The sequence below is a fragment of the Manacus candei genome, unplaced genomic scaffold, assembly GCF_025592945.1.
Source record: "Manacus candei isolate 608988 ecotype Guabito, Panama unplaced genomic scaffold, ASM2559294v1 h1tg000046l, whole genome shotgun sequence".
NCBI lineage: Eukaryota > Metazoa > Chordata > Aves > Passeriformes > Pipridae > Manacus > Manacus candei.
The window spans coordinates 1884447-1904287 of record NW_026138094.1 but is presented as its reverse complement, the minus strand read 5'-3'; the positions used below and the strand labels follow the sequence as shown (position 1 = coordinate 1904287).

Sequence of the window (19841 nt, the reverse complement as noted above, 5' to 3'; positions counted from 1 at the left end):
ATGCCAACAAATATAAACCCTCACAACTTGAGAAAATAATACCTTCTTGAACCTCAAGGTGCAGCAATCACCCATTTGTCCTCCTCTTGGAACTGGAGCTGACTAGAACAGGTCACAGAAATTGCATCACAACACACAGCTAATGATGCTTAAACGGGTTAAAGAAATAACAACTGAATTGTCCCTTTAAAGGTTAATTGTAGACCTGCCAGCTGAGTGACCTACATTTGCCTGGTCAAAGCCATCCGAGAGAGGGGGCAAAAGAAATACTTTCAGAAAGGAAATTCTGGTTTGACATTAAAAGATAGACTCTTCCTTTCCATTGCTCACGGGCCTAGAAAAGCAGACTGAGCCTATCCAGGGTACACAGCAGCACAGCAGACTTGCACGTCAGCTGCTGGCAGCACAATAAAGACCACAGAGCTACAGCCATGTGAGAAGTCGATGATTTTTGGATTATTTCCTCAGTGCAAATCTTTCCTCTCATTCCTTTTCCAAATACAAAAATAAAAAGCTTTAGGGAAGCACTTTCCTTGTTAACATATTTCTTTAAACTTGCCCTGTTTATGCAAGAATGCTTTAGTTATTTTATTATTCTGGTGATAACTCTATTTTTTTTCTTTCTGCTCCTAAGAACCAGATACAAGGTGCACATCGTGCTTACAGATGTGGACTCAGAAGTTTTGCCACTCCACCACGAAAGCCACTTGCTTTTCAACAGAGAGAGAGAAGGTGGCAGCTGTAAGCATCCTACAAGTTATATGCAATTGTGGTTCTGTCTTCTCTATCCCCAAAACAGACAATAAGAAATACTAAATCCTAGCCCATGAATATTTCCTTTCAAGATGTGTTTTCTCTCTTTAAGCATGTTATCCTTTTGCATGCCCTTATTACTTTTCCATGTGTGCCTCTCTATAAAGATATCTAAATGCTTCATTTTTTTTTTTGTCTAAATGCTGTGATATTTTTTCACTGTCTCCTCATTCCTGTTTGTTCTTACTGTATGGTATGCCCCACGCATTTTAGCCAGGTGCAAAATACAAAAAAACAGGCTGTGCTAATGGGAACTCAACTCTACAAGACTTGGAAATGATCCCTGTCTTTGCCAGACATCACAGAGAACCATCAGCTTTTAGTGTTTCCATACTCCTTCCAGTGACTGACCATCATTTCTGCTGCACTGAAACTTTTCAAACTAGGCTTCAAATTGTAGGTACCTCAAATCTCTCTTTCCCTGAGCTTCAAGTGCAGCCCTGGTTCCCTAATGCCCAACTGAACTAACTTTCAAAAGCTAAAAATGTGAATATCCTCTTCAAAGTCAAGGTGTATCAAATTCTATGATATCTAAATCATATTCTGAATTTTGATTTAAAAAAGTTGAGCAGTTCTTTATCAGTTGCCTGGAAGCAGACAGAGAACTTTTCCACTTGCAGCTCAATGATACAAACATATTGGGCTGCTGGAGAGGATTGCTGTTGCTGTCAAACCTATTTGCCTTGGAATCCATCCAGTTTCATTCTACCATGTTATCAACTTGAGCTTAATCTCAGTCACAAATGTCCATTCCTCTTTTATTGCTTTATGGAAGTCTGCTAAAATTACAGCTTTTATATAAAGTCCAGCACAGTAAATAGAGATACCCCAAAAAGTTTCCACTGACTGTACAATTTGTGAAAACAGAGGTGTTATTTTTTTAATAGCCTGACATGAATTTCCAGGATCATCCATTTAGTGAACACTGAACACTGTTCTACAGTATAAAAATCATGTCTAGAGTAACTCACATTTTGAAATCCGTTTTCCATCTATTTGATAGGAACACTAATCTCCTTTGTAAAGAAAGTTTTTACTGTGGATTTTGCAAATTAAGGAAAACTCTTAGGTTTGTCATTCTAACAATTCCATTTCCTACTAACATTTTTTGTTCTCATTCTGTTTTTAGTCACCACCAAAGAATCTGAAAGTTATGCAATAAGACAGGCTTTAAAGCCACCAGGGACACGCTAACACAAGATGGAAACAACTTATTATGCAAGTAAGATTAAAACACTGACCTTGAGTCCTCAGTCTTTTGCCAAGGGGCAGTGTGTGTGGGGGGGTGGAAAATCAACTGTGGTACAGAAGCTTGCACTGTGCTTAGGAAAGCACAAGAATTTTCAAAAGCAAAGGCCTCCATCATATAAGAAAGTGGAGACACAACAGATATTATGATCATTTTAACATTTCACAGGCAAGGCATCTGTTAGGGAATAACACAGCTTCACTTCTGCACACAGGCAGTATCATTTTCTGCTCATCATCCTCTCACACTGCAGCCAATCCTGCAGTGATTGTTCCAAACCATCCCAGTCTCTGCTGGCCTGCAGAGGCCACCCCAGCAGCGAGGGCCAGCCTGTGGGGATGGGAGCCCAGCTGTGCCAGCAGCCTGGCAGCAGGGCTGCTGCAGGGGCCAGGCCAGCTGGGATTCCCTTGGATACAGAGGGTGCCAAAGGCTGGAGCAAACAGGCTCCAGATGCCTTTGTGCTCACAGTGCAAGGCCAGGCCCCAGGATTAGCAGTGCCCCAGCTATGTCCTACAACCTGGGGCTGTCACACTGCACAGCCCAGAACAGGAGTGCTTTATAGGAAATTATTAAGTAGGAAAACACAAGAAAGAAAATATGACTTTTGCCTCAGTGCAGTCATGTTAACACTCCTTGTGCCTGTCTCTGGCATTCCCTGCACTTCCCTAAGATCATCAGTGCCATGTTGGATTTATATCAACAGGCCCAGGCATGGGTTTGATAGACAAAGCAGTGACAAAGGAAATGAGCAACACTTGGGAACATCAGCATCTGAACAGCTGGTTCTGCTGCTTGAAAGTTATGCTTCACTGAGGCAAACAAGAGGCTAACAGGTTAATTCTATTTTCAACTATTCTTTCAGATGGAGAGAGGTTCTTGCAGGGGCTGAGAATGTCTTTATCAGCAGCAACAGAGTTCTACTGTCTTACTGCAGTCAGGCTGGAATACTGCACTCTTTTTTATGTTGTTTGGGGCAGCAATATGGCTTTAAAGAGGTGATTACAGCTGACTGCATCACTAGGAATCTTAAAGAAATAGAAGATATGAAGGAAGGTTTCTTTGGTTATGGCTTTTCGGTGCTTTTTGTTTGGCTTGGGTTGGATTTTTTGTTAACTACCCCAAAAAACTTCTCTTCTTGCGTCTCCCAGAAGAGAGCTGAGAGGGAAAGAACCAGAGAACTGCTGGAATACACATTCAGAGGAAAGACAGACTGAATAGAGACATTTCAGGAGCACTCCATCCCAGGGGATCTCCATGCCTGTTCTGCTCAGCTTCCAAACTGGAAACACATCTATTTTCCTTCCATATGTACATTAAAAAACTCTGATAGATTGGTATCTAAGAAGATAAAAAAGTGTTTCCTCAGAAATGAGAGAATTCGTTGGAATTGCTTGCAACAGCACAGTTCCACTCAGCCTTAAAGACTGAGCAACTGTTATTACAAAATTAATATAAACATATACAGTGCTTAAAATATTCTGTATACTAAATAATTTTGTTTCTTTCTTCAAACAGGAAATTTTGCTAAAAGAGGTGGTAGAAAGAAAAAAAGCAAAAAAGAGAAAATAAAAAAGGTAATAAATAGAAATTCTTTGGAAAAATACAAAACAAACCTAGAGTTTTGAGTAGGAAAAAAGTGGACAGTTGGTCATCCTTTATGAAAAAAAGGTTAATCTTTGTTTCAACCAATTAAAATCAGACTGGCTGTGGAAGTTAAGAATACAGTTATAGAGCTGTTATTTGTTCTGATTTTTATTATTATGGTGAAGATGGAAATGTCAAATGAGAATGTGGCAGAAAAAGGAAAAATCTCTCAATAAATCATAACGCAAAAGGGGAATAAGATAAAGGGGAATGAGATAATCTGCTTAGTACAATTATAGAAGGATTACATGTGTTCTTGGGTATTATCATATCTATAGTCATATATATATATATATATCTCATAATATAGTCATGAGGGAGGACAGCCTTCCACAGAAGATGGTAAATGCTGCAAAAATCAGTCTCAATCTTTAATAACTTTACCGTAACTATTAAAAAATCTCAACTCTAATCTGCCATGTCATTCTGAAACAACATCACTCCCACTGGGAATGCCGTGTGTGCACAGACACGCACCTCTTTTCCGCCTGGGCGCTGTGCCGCTGGTTCTGGGAATGCTGCTGGTTCTGGGAGTGCTGCTGGTGCTGGCTCTGGGAGTGCTGCTGGCCCTGGGAGTGCCGGCTGCCCCTCGGTGTGCCCCTGCCCCCGTGGCTGCTGTTCCGGCCCCCGGCAGGGCCAGGGGCACGAAGCCCAGCCCAAAGCTGCTCCTCGTTCCTGTGGAGCGGCACGGATGTGCGGATGGCAGAAATGACGTGGCCGGGATAGGCAGAGAGCGAGTCCTCGTGGTGGGAGCTGTGGTGAGTCCTGTCCGAGGCCGGGAACTGCCGCCCCGGGCGCCGGTACCCCCGATCCCGCTCCCGCTCCCGGTAATAGGCGGGCAGGCAGGGCCGGGTCTGCTCCATCACACCTCCACTGCAGCTCCGGGAGCAGGCAGACCAGGGGCCCCAGTTGCCCCACATGCCTGGGATTCCTGCACTGCTGTCCTCAGATGCATCTCCTTGCTCTTCTATCCTCTGCGGAACCTGCGGACACAACACATGGATTTAGGAATTAGAATTCACGCTGTAACACGAGGAGAGCACTAATACCCTTGTCCAGCCATTCACTCTGCAGTCCTAAGTGAAGTGGAATGACATAGGAAGCAGCATCTCTCATTCCCAGCCTGCCAGAGGATGGCCTGTCCTGCCAGTATAGGAGGAGGTTTCCTACAGCCATCAACCATTCAGATAAAAAGTCTGGGTGGGTCGTTTTTTTTGACTATCTGGATAGAAACAGTTTTTCTTTAGTTCTCAGCAATGGAAAGCACTGCGTGATGCAAAGCTTAGAAATGTGGAGACTGAAAACTGTTGTCATAATAGCAAAAGCAGGAAATAAGGTTGGTTTTGGTGATGAAATAGGGTCAACAGACACTGGCTGCTCTCTCCCACTCTGATGCCTCCAACAATGGAGATTGCTAGTGGTTGCAATACTACATCAGGAACTCCCATCTAATGTGGAACTTTTTATGAAAGCAATAATGTAAGAGGACAGGCTGATTTCCAACCAACCAAAAATGCTCCTAGAGTTAACTCTCACATTACCACTTTTCCCCTGGTCTCCATATTATCACTTCAAGAGAAAGAGCTGTTCAAGATGACCCACCAAATCCTACATTCACAGAAACTCCCATCAAACTCAATAAAAGACAGGACAAATTGTTGGTCTCTGGTGTTCAGTGCCATTTAGTCCATTCAGCAGCACAAGGAAAGTGAAAGAAGGACCCCTCAAAGAGAGGGGTCCTCTTGTGAAGGAAGCTGGGGAGGATTAGGAAGGTCAGGGTCTGTTACCACGAGGAGATTTAACCCTTCAAGCTGTGGCCAAATATTTCAACATCCTGACCTTGTGGTTGGAAAGATATCAGCGCAGCTAAGAAGTTACAACTACCCATCCCCATCTCCCTGTGGATTTGTGGCCCAAATTTACCCATTCTTGGAGCTGGATATAGTCAGGATTTCTCAGAGTTTGCACTGGGCAAAGAACTCAACTTTGTCACACAGAAATTAGATGTATTTTCATTTGCTTCCCTTGACCAACTGGGTGAATCACAAGTTTTCAAAGCAGGTTTCCAATGTCTGTTTCTCACAATTATTAATATGCAGAACATCCTTTTAAAATGAGCATCCTTTAAATAGTTTATTTATATTCTGAACAACCTTTGTACCAACAAGCACACACACATATCAATTCATTTGGGAGACAAAAAGAAGGCACTGTCCACAAACAAATGCTTGCCATACCCCTCCAGAGCTATTCCAGTGTGTAGCTACCTCAAAATGAGCTTTGTCTGTCTGTGTGTCACTTCTGCCCCCTTCAAAGGATGAGAACCTAAGCATGTAACTTCCAGCAATAATTGTATAATAGCAAAAGATTAACATCTACACACTTTGCCTCCAGTCACGGATCCCACGTGAGGTCAGTAACTGAGCTGCACCCCACCTAGGGCAGGGAGCTCCCATTCCTCACCCCACCTAGGGCAGGGAGCTCCCATTCCTCCCTCATCCCACCTAGGGCAGGGAGCTCCCATTCCTCCTTCATCCCACCTAGGGCAGGGAGCTCCCATTCCTCCCTCATCCCACCTAGGGCAGGGAGCTCCCATTCCTCCCTCATCCCACCTAGGGCAGGGAGCTCCCATTCCTCATCCCACCTAGGGCAGGGAGCTCCCATTCCTCATCCCGTGGCTGGGAACAGGGCAGGCTGGAGGGAAATGTGGTTTGCAAACATGGGTTGGCCTGAGTGTTACAATCCAACGAGCCAAGCCAGCCCAGGGTTTGTGGTGCTGATGTGTAACAGGCAGTTGTGGTCTGTGTAATCTGAAACATTGCCCCGCTCTGAGGCTGCTCTCACACTTTCATCACCAACCACAGAAGAAACTGCATTTAATTATAACTTCTGAATAACAAAAAGCATCTGCATTAGTGTGATATGTTACCCATTTCTCCCATGTAATTTGAAAACAGGAGCAGATGTCTCTGTATTTAATATGTCTTTTTTTCCTGTGGGTACCCCATTTGGCATCAACCTGTACAACCTAATACTGCACAATGTCAAAATTATGAATAACATGCAACAAGGTCTTGATTTCTGGCTGTTACATTTGCTCTTATATCCAGTAACAGAACACCACTGGCTTACGATCTGACCAACCAAACAAGCTATTCTTCAGTTTGTGATTTTTTACAGTAAATATTCACTGCTCATACTTACACTGCACATTAATGTGGTTTTCCCTCAGATATAAAATGGGAACAGCTACACACAGGAACACTATCTGGTCTGAACCCACTCTGAAGCAAAATTTATTTATTATAAAACCAGCAGTCCTTTGTAATCAAACAAATGATGTTTCACTTGTTTAGACTATTTCTTAATCATTTCTATAATGGTTCAGTACACCTGTTTTTTTAAAATGCCAGACACTCATGCAGGGAACAACTAAAAACCCTTAGTCTGTAAGATAACTCAAGTTACCATTAACATAAGAAATGTCATTATACAGAAACAGAAAGTGATATAACAGTGACAAGTGTCAACTTGCTGCAGAGATAACTTTCTGGCTGCCAAACTTCACTGCAGCAAGAATTGGTTCAGATAAAATGATACTTTATATGACTGAAGGTAATCTAAAGTAATTTCACATCCTTTAATCTTCACAGTAAAAGAGGTCTAGACACGGTACAAAAAGGTTTAATCTAGCTAATTATGTAAGAACATAACAATAAAACTAATAAAAAAGTAATATTATAATGTCTTGTACTGATGTACAAACTCATCAGTACTACTTAGCTATAAGATGACAAAATTCTGAGATGGGAATTTTTGGTAGCAAATCAGGTTATGCCCTTTTATTTTTAATGAAGGTCCCTGTTTTCTTACTTTAAGATGTGGGCTACAGATGAATCTTTAGAGGACATGACATGATTAATGGTATAATCTACACAGCAAATCTACTATGAAAGACTGAATAAATTGAAACTGCTCGGATTTAGGAATGAAAACAGAGGGGACAATAATGAGTCTTCCAAACAGTTAACATAAATAAATACAAGGAGTTGTTCCTTTTCTCTTTGCAGCAAACTGTTCTTGTCTGTGGTCAACACACAACAGTGGACTCAAAGTTTACCAGAGGTGACCTAAATTAGCCAGTAAGGAAAACTACTTCAGCAGAAAGGCAAACAAAGCAGGGGAACAGATTGCCTGAGGAGATCCTGGCAGCACCGAGGCCAATCCCAAAGCTCTGCCAGGCAAAGCCCTTCCACAGGACTCACAGGCCACTTCCCTTCCTTTGCTCCTGGGATTTCCAAGTTACTCTGTAGCCAGCAACAAATCCCACCACAGCCCTACAATACAGCCAAGAAATTTCAGGTAGCTACAGGAGACAGCTCAAGTATTTCAGAACATTTCAGAAACACCACATATTCAGAGACTCCTGACACTAAGTCCCTCTTCCTCTTGCTTTAAAAACTACCCATTATAAGCACACTTTCTGAAGGGAAGAGTTTGAGCCTGCACTGGGGAACAAGTGAAACACAAACTGAACTTCTCTTGCCAAGTTAACTAATTTCTTTAATAGAATCACATAGCCTGCAAAAAGGGAGAGATAACTAACCCATTTAATCTACTTTCCCATAATTCATGACCAATCCCTTCTCTGGGTGACCTATTAATATTCATTCTAACTATAAATGCACCATCAAAAAGATTTCTATCTACTGCAAATTAATCAACAACCAAACATTTTGCTCTACAGACTCAATTTATTTTCCCCCTTAGTTTCCCCCTTTCTTTCTTCCCTGTATACACTTCAGTTATTTGGCAGGACAGGATTTGTAAGTGGAAGCAACACATTTCACTATGTGCAGCTGTACAATAAACAGTGCAAAGAAAAGTAAGAGAAGCTCCCAGTTGTGCAAGTGCTTGCAATTCCTACACCTGCACTAACTCCTATTAACCTGCTGTCAAAAATTCTTTATAATGATTGTTATGCACCAAGTGTCTTCCAGTCTGCCACCTTTCCAACAGTAAGTGGCAAACTGAATCAAGGCAGGATTTTTAGCAGGGTAGTTGCAGTGTCACCCCTTCCTTTACACATCAGCTCTGCATCCCCTTCTGGTTTTCCCCCAGTCTTCTTGTATTTTGCTACTTTTCCACACAGGAGCTACATTACATCCAGGTTTTATTCTAAGAGCTTGTTGGTTTTTTTCTTTGCAAAAACACACTGAATTAAACATGCTGCCAGTAGGTTGATGTAGACAACATTTTAAATAGAAAACCAGTTTATCTCAAATTCCTGTAATTCAGCACTCACTCTGATTCCTGAATCAAAAATTGCAGCAAAAATTAAAAGAACACTAACTGTAGAAATGCAGTGCAGATTTCTAATACTGTCTCTGTCAGAATCTAGAAATAAGATCCACATCCTGGGATTTCAGCAGCAGTTGTTGTAACCATACTATGCAAGAATGTCCCTGAAGAGGAAACGTCACTTGAACTGAAAGCCACAAATACTTAAAACTGAAGTTGTTGTGCAGGAGCACAATGGCAGAGACTGCAGTACTGACCTGACAAACACTAATTTTAAATACTGTAGGATACTTCATCCATTAAGCCACAGCTTACATACAAATTAACTGTTCAGAAAAGCAGGAGGGACAAGTGGATGAATCAGAGGCCCATCTACAGTATAGTACAGAACAGTGCTATGTTTCTGACTGTGTGGAACAAGCAGAGATTTAGGGAACAGTGTAAGAACCAGGGCACATTCAGAGACATTCACAGACCCTCTGCTTCCAGTTAATCACTAATTTCAGGGCTTCCTTCAGCTAAACACCATATTGCAATTCTTTTTCATAACCACCACTGGACCTATTCTGCATGAATACAATTAATACCCTTTTTAGCATATTTTTAATCTTGGCTTCCAAAAGATTGTGCATTTTAAATTGAAAAAGTGGTTTTCTTACCTCTGGTTATACCTGCAGCCTGACAATTTCGTTGTGTCTCCCAAATTACTTTCTTGGTGATAAATGAAGAATGATCATTCTGCATTCTCCTCCACCACACCGGGATGTTTGATTTGCAATTGCTAACACAACCCACTTCCAGGATCTCTTTCTGGAATTCAGCAGTCCTAATCTGTCCAGCCTCTTTTTGTATGGAATTCCTCATTCTCAGCACCTTTTCCACTCCTGCATTCTTACATGGGTGTGCAATGCTGCACACAGTACTCCAAATGTGAACTAATGATGGAATTTCACAGTAATAATGATTATAATGCTTAGTTAATAATGATTATAATACTTAGTGACAGTACATACATTTTAGCCAGCTACATAATTAAGCTGCTATAACCACAGTCAATGTTACTAAGTATTTTGCAGATACTAAGCATGTTATAGCAATCCAGATTCAAAACTGAAAAAGGATACAAGGCAATGGAAAGCTTTAAACTTGGAGATATCTAAACCAAATCAGACATTTCAGGTCTTTTTTTTTTTTTCCAATTTCAGTTTAGATACAATAATATTATATTTCATAGATTTAACTTCTAACATGTCATCCAGTAATTCTTTTTCTGGTTAAATGCCCAGAATGTAAATGGATTCATGAACTAATTAATTACATCATATTCATAAATATACATCTGAAAGGGATATAACAGACATGCATGTATGTTCCACAAAGCTTTACAGTATTATTTTCACCCAAAGGCATGAAATTGTATCCAGAAGAACATTTTATCACCTGCTCAGAAAAACACTACCAATGGTGTTCCCTCAGTTAAATCACATCCATGTCCTGGACACAGAGTGGAATTAGCAGAAGTCAGTGTGTAATTTCTTATTTTCAGCTCCTACTGTCCTATCTGTCCTGTGCCTCCAGAGCAAAGAGTTCCAGTTCTGCTCATATCCCCAAACACTCTTCAGGCATTTTTTCATTGTCTCTTCCATGGTCCTTCTCATGCCAGGATAACCCACGCTGTGACACCAAGCTGTCCCCATCACTATTAATGGGGTATCAAGGCACTTGGAAAACATGACCTCCTCATTTATTCCATTACTCCAGGGTCACACCTCCTTTATTTTATAGTTCTGACTGATTAAAGGTTTCGCTAGGGCACAGCCTGTCACAAGAGATATGCAGGCAGCTTTTATCACAGCCAGGCTCAGCCTGACTGAGGATTCAGAACACCAGTCAAATAGGATATTGTTACTATTTAAAATGCATATGTCACGTCTGGGATGTGAGGAACACAGTATTCCTCATTCACCTTCAATTATTATGTAAGTGATCAAAGAACAAGCCCCAAAGTAAGAGCTGGACTTTGCCTTCTTAAAATTTCAGGAGTGTGAACACAAAAGCAGGCAGAGTCCCAGAAAGGAGACCTGAACTGCTGCTGAGAGCAGAGCATGCCAAATTCTCAATGAGCTGGGGAAATGATAGTTTAGTTTTAGAACCTGTTCAAGTGTAACATTATTGTATTTCCCTGCCAGTGTTGTAAACACATCTATGGAACTCGTTTAATTCCTTCACCAATCTAAGCATCTTAAAGGCATGTTCTTCCAATATTAGCTCAGCTGATTTCCAATAAAGACCATACCTATAAAGCCATGATAATTTCCCAGCAGAAAGTCTTTACAGTCCACTTTATACATGTTCATTTGAAACAACCATATTTTTTATGTCTTTTATAAGAAAGATGTGGAACTTTAGTGGTTTGATAAAAAACAATCTACCAAAAAACCCCTAAAAGTTGCAGATAACTTCTCAGATCTCTCAAGAATGGTAGAAAAACGGGGCAGGGGCCAAACAAAACATCATGACACAATGTGTACATGTCTGCCTGGTTAGTGTGCTCAGCTATTTTAATCCTTCAGTGCATTTTGGAAGCCTTTAATCAGAGAAGTAGTAAACCATTTGAATTTTACAGTACGTGGTAAGTGTAAATATTACCAGCTTAAACGATTTAGGTTTCCGTTCTTTGTATAAAATCTCTGCCTGAACATCTGCGCCTGTGAAGATTAAAGGGCTAAAAAGCCTGGAAATAGAAGACCTTTGTATTCACAAATCACTGAAGGGAGTTACAATGCCTGGACAGCTTCACTGCCCCTTCAACCAACTTTGACCACATCTGAAGAAACTTTCACATTATTTGAATAGTCTAGAAAGTAAACAGTTCTGGAAAAAGTCAGGACAGTTTTTGTGCCAGCAAAGCTCGAAGCTTCCCCCAGTCTGGCTACTTTTTTTCACACCAAGACCACCTCCATTGCACTCTGGGAGCCCAGTGTTTTGAGGGAGAGGTTTCTTCCCATTTTTCTGTGAGACCATTAAGTGTTTTCAAGTGACAGATGGCTCACTCCTGACCTCACTTCTACCAGTTCCACACAACCACTCCTTATCAACAGTAGGATTGCTTCTCATTTACAGGAAGGTAAAGATGATAAGCATCAGGCCCTCACTATATCACAAATTAGGCTTCTTTATTTTTTAAACGATTCCCTCATCATTAACTATCACTTGTGGTCCAAGTCACACAGCTTGCACTACCCTTGGCCTCCTCCAAGTCAGTCATCTACAGTTGTGACAAAGTTGTTGCCATTCTATCATATTTCTACACTTAGAAAAATTCTTTGGGATCCACATGTGGTGGAAATACACATTTGATGTGTTCAGTAACAGATATCACATCCTCAGATCTCTCAGTGAGTCACCCACCCATCACTCCAGCAGCAGAGAGGACAAGCTGTCATAAAACAGAAGGCAACATTCCCCAACAGAAGAACTCAACTGTGAATCCAAAAAGCTTCTCATCTTTATCATCACTCTGATCCACAGCTCGGACAGAATGCAATACTGCTCTGAAAGAAGATGAGAAGCTCATCTATGACCCTGTAAGCTCACCTGCTCTGGAATCCAAATGGAATTAAGATATTTTCTTTTTTTTTTCCCCAGAGAAACACAGAACTCCTGCTCTGAGATTAAAGAAGTCAGTATTTTTTAATTTAAAAATTAAAAAAAAATATCAGTGGTCCATGATAAAGCAGGTTAAAAATAACAAAACCAATGGCCTTGATTTTTCAAAGAGTGTATTCACATAAAATAATGTTTCTCTATCCTGCCTCCTTTCCCCAAACAAAGAAGAATTTTATTCCCTAACCACTTTAATCTACAACATCAAGGACAGGGAATTAGTAGGCAGAAATAGGAAGAAAATTCTTTCAGCTGCTGTTGTAAATATTCTGTTGCACTAAAAGGCTAATTTTAAAGAAAAGGTCTTGTCATGGACTAAATCACCTCTCCTGTTTACTGAAGGTCACTGCAATTAGAACACCATTAGCTAGAAAGACTATTTTACCAAAGTTTTTGAATGGAACAGCATGTATATCTACACAGTTAAAATCCAGCAGCCGTACTGAAGGCAAGCAAATGTACTGCCCAGTGGAAAACTGCAAGAGGAATGTGGACTCCCTTTGAGTTGGAGGCATCCTGTGGAACTGATGTGTATGTAAACACCATCATAATGGACAGCAGGTATCCTATACACAAGAAAAACATTACAGGGAGAAGAAGTGTGACACTTGTACCCATTTGTTGCACAGGAAGAGGAAACAGCAGCTCTGTGCAGACACAGGGTGACTGAGCCGCTCTAGGAAAGTTCAGTTTAGTGTGCACAGCCCAGCAGGACAGACCCCAGAACTGTCCTGTAGGTCTGTCAGGGAGTCCCAGCTCAGCCAGCCCTGACACATCACACACCTCAGTCCCCACTGCCCTCAGGGCAGAGCTTTACCCTTCCTGCATTGCAGGGAGGAACAGGCCTTGCCTACGGCGTGGCCTTCTGCTTCCGAGGATGGGGAAAGGCAAAGTGGGGACCAGCTGTGGTGGGGATCCCACAGGACTCCTGAGAGCTATTAGGCTTTAGCTTTAGCCCTGGTGTCTTGGCCAAAAGCCAGGCTTAGATATTAACTACTTTGTCTAACTCCAATTTCCTCCAGTGTTTCAAGGCTATAGATTTGCTTCACGCTCCACACTGTCCTCTGTTACAGTGTGTTCAGATGGCTTGGGCAGCTGCATCCCCTTCAGTGAACACAACAGTGACTTTTACGGGGTGTGGTACACCATGGGGCAGAACAACAATGGAAACGAAGAAACATTGTCAGCCACTGTCACTATTACAATATAAATGAAAGTATAGGATCTCATTCATACACAGAATTTCCTATATGAATCCTAAACACTACATCACAGATTTAGTAACCCAATTCTTGTCACTTGAAATAGTACTCAAAGTTATCACCCTCTTTGCACACTCTCCCTTTACCTTCCCACTTACATCTCCATCACCCACTTCCTACAGCCCAGTAGGAGGAATTATTCCTCCCATTTTAAGCCTTTTGCAGCAGTGCAGTGTACTGGAGCAGGCCAGCCAGACTGTCCAAGAAAGCAAAGATGGAAAGACACAAAGATGAAAATAAATCCGTGGTGTATTTCGTGACCAAACTCGTCTCCTTGCTTTTGCCCCTCAAAGTAAGCAGTCCAATAAACCTAAGAATATGTCAGAATTCCTTTAAGTCTTAGCATTTCATTTTACTTGTCACATATAAATGTTCCATTCCTAGGACAAACTTCAGGAAAAAGGTCTATCCCAAAGCAAATAAATGTAATGTAATGCAATTTTAAAACTCTCCTTAAAGGGCATGGGAACAGGCAAGCAGGGAAATTAAGTATTTTTAATCAATCATCTTGTCCTGAAGCAAATGGAAAGTGCAGAGAACCCACACAGTTAACCCACAGGGACATACTAATTTGTTTAAATGAACTTCTGATAAACTCATAACTCAATTTCATGTATTCTGCCAGTAAAATCAATACACTGCTACTATATGGTGGAGAAAAAGGAAAACAGAGAAAGGTGAAAAAGGCAAAGAGAGGTAACTCAGAAGCTATTCCTTCTAGAGGTAAGGAATACTTGTGTGTCTACTGAAAAGAAACCAAAGAAATACCAACCCACTCCTCCAGGCAAACCAGAAAACGTCACCCTCTCCAAAACCCATTCTACTACAGCTGGGTAAACTGCTCTGAAGTAGATGTTAATTGTAGAAATTCCCTTTTATGAACTGAACTGCTATTTGAGTAATGTGGGGGCTTGGCCATTACACTGCATTGCTGCTCAGGCTCCATTCCCACAAGGAGCTGAACTGCTCTAACTGCTCACCATGACCAAATGAGGGACCTTGGCCACCTTTTCCTACCCCCTGTTCCTCTCTTTTCCCTTGGATTTTGCTCCTCTTCTGTTCCTTATTTCTCTTGACTTAGCAGTGATGACTCCTCAACAAGCATAATTGAACCCAATACAAGAGAGGGGAAAAAATAACCACAAAAAACCCCAACAACACACATCTTAAAGTATATTAATCTCAAAATTTTGTGGGGAGTATAGTCACATTCACTTAATAAATAGCTGCTTTTCCTAGAGACATTGTGTGTCTGATAGCAAGGTAAAAAACCTGCTTTATTTCTTCTTTAATAAAGGAATTATATTGAGCCCAACAGGCTCAAAATTCTTCAACAGTAGGGTAGTGTCCCAATCAAAAACTTGTAAAAATAAATCCTGACACTGCTTCCAGACACTGAAAATCAGCTTTAGATACTGTAGCTCCATTGAAGTCAATATTCATCTACAGTTGAGTGACAAAAAAGATATGCATAAATTCAAAGCAAGTCCATTGCTTCAATGCTGCCATTTAGTACCATAACTGAGATGTTCAAACAATGCAATATTTATGTCAGAAATTTCATTTGGACAGACTTTGCTACTACTTACATTATCAGCTTTACTAAAATGAACACAGCATAGATATAACCACAGCTTACTGTCTTAACACAGCAACACATGATTAGTCAAAAATCCACCCAGGAATGACTTCTGTAAAATTGGGAATACAGACTTCAGTGGTTGTCTAGGAGAAGGAGTGCTATGTTTTATAGTTTTAACAGTCACTTAATCAGTGTGACACTCATCAGACAAGGTTAAATCTCAATACAATAAGCACAGGGAAGGAGAACAGAGAGTTTCATGAGCAGCAGGAGGGCTGTTCATATGTCCAGCACTGATGGACAAGGAAAGTTAATCATTCAAATATTAAGAAAGATTTCAGTTTAACCAGCTGCAGAGAGCTTGGCTCATTTTAAAATGCAATTTGGTTCCACAAAACATTTCCCCCTTTTTTTGCTATTATTGACAAGTATTTTGGCCTTACAGGAGTACACTTGATAATACAAATTCTATCCTATGAATGAGGAATAAATACGTTAGATCATGAAAAAAAAGCTTCTAACCAACACTATAACCCCTGTTTCCAACAAGAAACCATAAGAGTCTTTTGCATAAAAATTTTCATTTCTATCTAACAAACATACCATATTTAATATATTTGAATTACTGTACAAACCTGTGCCATTTACAGAGAAGGGCTTAACAAACAGAGGAGTACCCTAAACTCAGATATAGGAAGATACAAGGATGCTCTTTCAGTTTTTGTGCACTTCTGACAGCAGAGACAGCACTGTTTAAAGTAAATAAACACAAAAGCTATTTCTATATAAAAATCAGGTAGCCGGGTACTTCTGAAACTAGAAACTCTGTATTGGTAAATTCTGACTTTGTATGTCAGACAAGCTTCCAGGACTGTCATTTAAAAATTATGAGGTCTAAAAGCAGAAAACATTGCCCAGTCAAATGTTTTCCCACAACTTTCCCCTTTGGTTCTGTCATCTCCCCAAGTCTTAATTCCACTATCTGCACTTCCCTGCTAGGGAAGTAATTTGGCTCATTCTTCCAGCTAACAGTCCCATGCTGTCATGCCAGAAACAGATTTTTGTGTGTGCATCTGAGGAAGCAACCTGCTGAGTTCTGCTCTTCCAGAATCTGTTGATGCAATTCCTCTTAAAATTAAAAAATATTAAAAAAAAATGCTGCTTGATAAGATAAAATTCTTTCTTCCTGTTAAGCTCCTAAATATGTACCACTAAGTCAAGAGTAGCCAAATGGTACTTTCAACAGTTCTAATACACTGAAGCTAAATAAAAAACTCCTACAAGTATGAGTTAGGAAACCACAAATAGATTTTTGTTAAAGAATCTACATTAAGTAAGCTTCTCTGAAACTAGTGTGACTTTAAACAAAAAAGAAACAAAAGCTTAAAAACTAGCAAGATTTAAAAAAAAAACCAACCAAACAAAACAAAACAAAAAAACCCAGTATTTCCTGATGGTTTTAAGCACACACAAGTCCTAAAAGAACAACATCTCAGCTGAACTGTGGGTGTGTAGGAGTTACAGTGGATTTCCAACAACTGCTTTGGGGATTGTCCTGGGTTTTACTTCATTTTCCCAAAAGTTTTACTGTAAGAAAAACATCTAGACTATTTGGAAATATTTTAACAAATTACTCAGCCAAATACCCAAGTCCAATTCTCTGATTTTATTTCCCTGTCCACAGTTTTCAGAGGAAAAATAACCATATGCAGGGTGCACAAGGCATAATCCATATTCTCCAATACTGCAGGTTAAAGCATCAGTCATGCACACATTCTTAACTTTTAGCTGCAAAATCGACACACAATAAGGACTGGGATATGGTCTAATGTTTCATTAGACTTCAGCAGTAGTTATTTAGTTTCCACATTCTGTACCCTCTGAGTGTGTATATGGCAGTTACCAAACACCACTTTTGTTATTCACTATTTTGTTAAAATGGTGTATTGTTCATCAAATCCCTGTCTCCTCCTCTCCCTTCCTTCCTGAAAAATCCGACCTCCTCTCACATGGAAGGAACTCTGCCAGACAGCAGAGACATCCACCCAGAAATACTCAGGAGATGCTGCCTAGGGATGCCAGCACACACGTGTCCAGGTTACTGCAGGAAAAGAACTTCCAGAGCTACAAGCTGGGAACCCACACCCCGTTAGAAACATGTCCTTCAGAGCTGCCAACAACCCCTCTAGTCTGGAGCTGACAGGTGTGCCAGAAGGCTTGTGAAAAGTTTAACAAATACAGACTTCAAGACTAAACACAGTTTGGCACGACGAGAATCCTCTCAGTGGTGTAAGAGCTCAGACTGACAGGCAGCCTCGGAGCCTGCGTGAGACACTCCCCAGGAAACTTGTGCCTCTCTTGTTTGCAGCACAAAGCAGGGCTCCAAGGTGGTTACCATGCCCCCAAGTCCCTTTAACTAGAACAGACCACACTCCAGACCCGTGGCATTTCTCATTCAACTGAAAACAAAGAATCTGATTTTATCTAAATTAATTCCGGGGCTTCCCAGAATGAAGCAATTGTTTCTCTGAGTTACTCTATTTTAGTTAGCAGATTTATTCCCCCTAAAGCTATTTGGAAGCTGGATTGCAGCATCTCTCCACTGTCAGTGTTACAAAAGAATGTCTAATCAGGCAGAGTACTGAAAGCAGAGCAGCAGCATGACCATCTCAGCTGCAGGACAAAAGAGATGTAAGATAGGCAGGAATACTGTGTTGTAGAGCAGTTAAGAACAGAGCCCCTGGACAGCTTGTGCAGACTGGACAGTGCCAGTTTGAGACTGCATCACTACTGACCTCATTTAACTTGTCTTACAATTAGGCTGCACAAGGAGTTAACAGGACATCTCTGTTCTTCAGGAACTGTGACTATCAGATGCCTTCAGGTTTCTAGTCCATAACTATGAGGCTATTGCCCAAAAAATGTTTTAACCTAAAGATAGCATAAAAAAAAGGAAACCCAGAAAATGTGCCTTTTATCTCCTTTTAAAAGTACAGTTTATTAAAAAAAATGCACCTTGCATTATTATTTAAAAGTCTATATTAAAAAGAAAACGTGTTTTTAAATAGGTTATTTGATACCTTTAATAAGGTTGTGTTTGAATATCAACTAAGAAACGAGAACATTGATATAAGGTCACAGCCCACAAAGAGACAGAACAGCATTCAAGGGGTCTCACCTCAGGTCTCTGGTAGGATCACAAACACCTGCACATCATTCCTGACAAACATTTGTTCAACACATTCACAGAGACCTCCATCATGGAAATTCTAAATATTATCCCATCAATATCATCCATTCTTCTTTATATCCTTACCATGAGAAGTTTTTTCTAACATCAAACCTAAGTTTCCCTTGCCTCAGTTTAAATGCATTTCTTCTCATCTGCTCCACCAGACAGAAAGAACAGCCTTCTCTTTAGCACTCTAAGTATTTGAAGATTATATCTGCCTCTGCCACCAGTCTTTTAATGTTTAGAATAAATTTAAACTTCCCTCAGAGGTAAGATTTTAAAATCTCCTGCAGATAATCATTGCTGGTCTGTGTTCCTCTCCAAAATGTCCACTACCTTCCTGAACAGCAGTGCAAAAACCCCGGTGCTGCAGCCCAGATGTGAGCAGTGCTGAGCAGGAGGGAAGGGTGCAGGCTGCAAACCCCCTCAGAGACACCCTGGGAGTGAACCAAGGAGTGAACCATTCACAGGAGCACAACAGGAAACTTCAGCAGCTTCCAGCTCCAATCCCTACCAATGGAAATCTGGTAACAGAGTGGGGTTTGGGTCCAGCTTCTGTTCCAGACATTTCTGTCCCTCTAATAGAATGAACTACCTGTGAGCAACTGGGTGGTTCTCCAATCACTCCATGTCTGCTCTCACTGACAAGAATTCTTTTTCCCTTGTGTGTCACATGATGAAAATGTTCCAAAGCTTCAGTAACTATGTGTGACTTACAACACTCCATACAATTACTCAGCTAATTAACCATGATGAGCCTCTTTCAACCAAGTATAATTTATAAAAATAAAAAGAAACAACCCCCCCACACACACAACAGAAGGCAATTATTGCCAGAACTTTATTCAGATTGCATTGCTTTACACACCTTACTCTAATGTTTTCTACTGTTATCTTTAAGTATACAAGATCTGAATGTTTCTAATGCTTACCTTTCTGTGTTCAATTGAAGGCTGTGGGATGACAAACTGAAATCCCAACACTGCTAGGGAACTGAGAAGTCTGAAAAGGCAAACAGTGGAACAGAACATATAAATACCACTAATACAAACTGCACATCTACAACCTATTTACAGGGTTCATACTGCAAGA

The 19841-nt window shown here is 40.7% G+C and overlaps 1 protein-coding gene across 5 annotated transcripts in view; it reads right to left on the bottom strand.

Annotated features, from left to right (window-relative positions):
- Window positions 1-19841, bottom strand: part of THSD4 (thrombospondin type 1 domain containing 4) — a 304090-nt gene that overhangs the window by 223316 nt on the left and 60933 nt on the right. For all 5 annotated transcript variants that reach the window (XM_051796399.1, XM_051796397.1, XM_051796396.1 and 2 more), the window contains 2 exons: window positions 19682-19751; window positions 4184-4689 (listed from right to left, as the gene is read on the bottom strand). In XM_051796399.1, the coding sequence (XP_051652359.1) occupies window positions 4184-4689; window positions 19682-19751 (576 nt within the window). The remainder of the gene's footprint in view (window positions 1-4183; window positions 4690-19681; window positions 19752-19841) is intronic.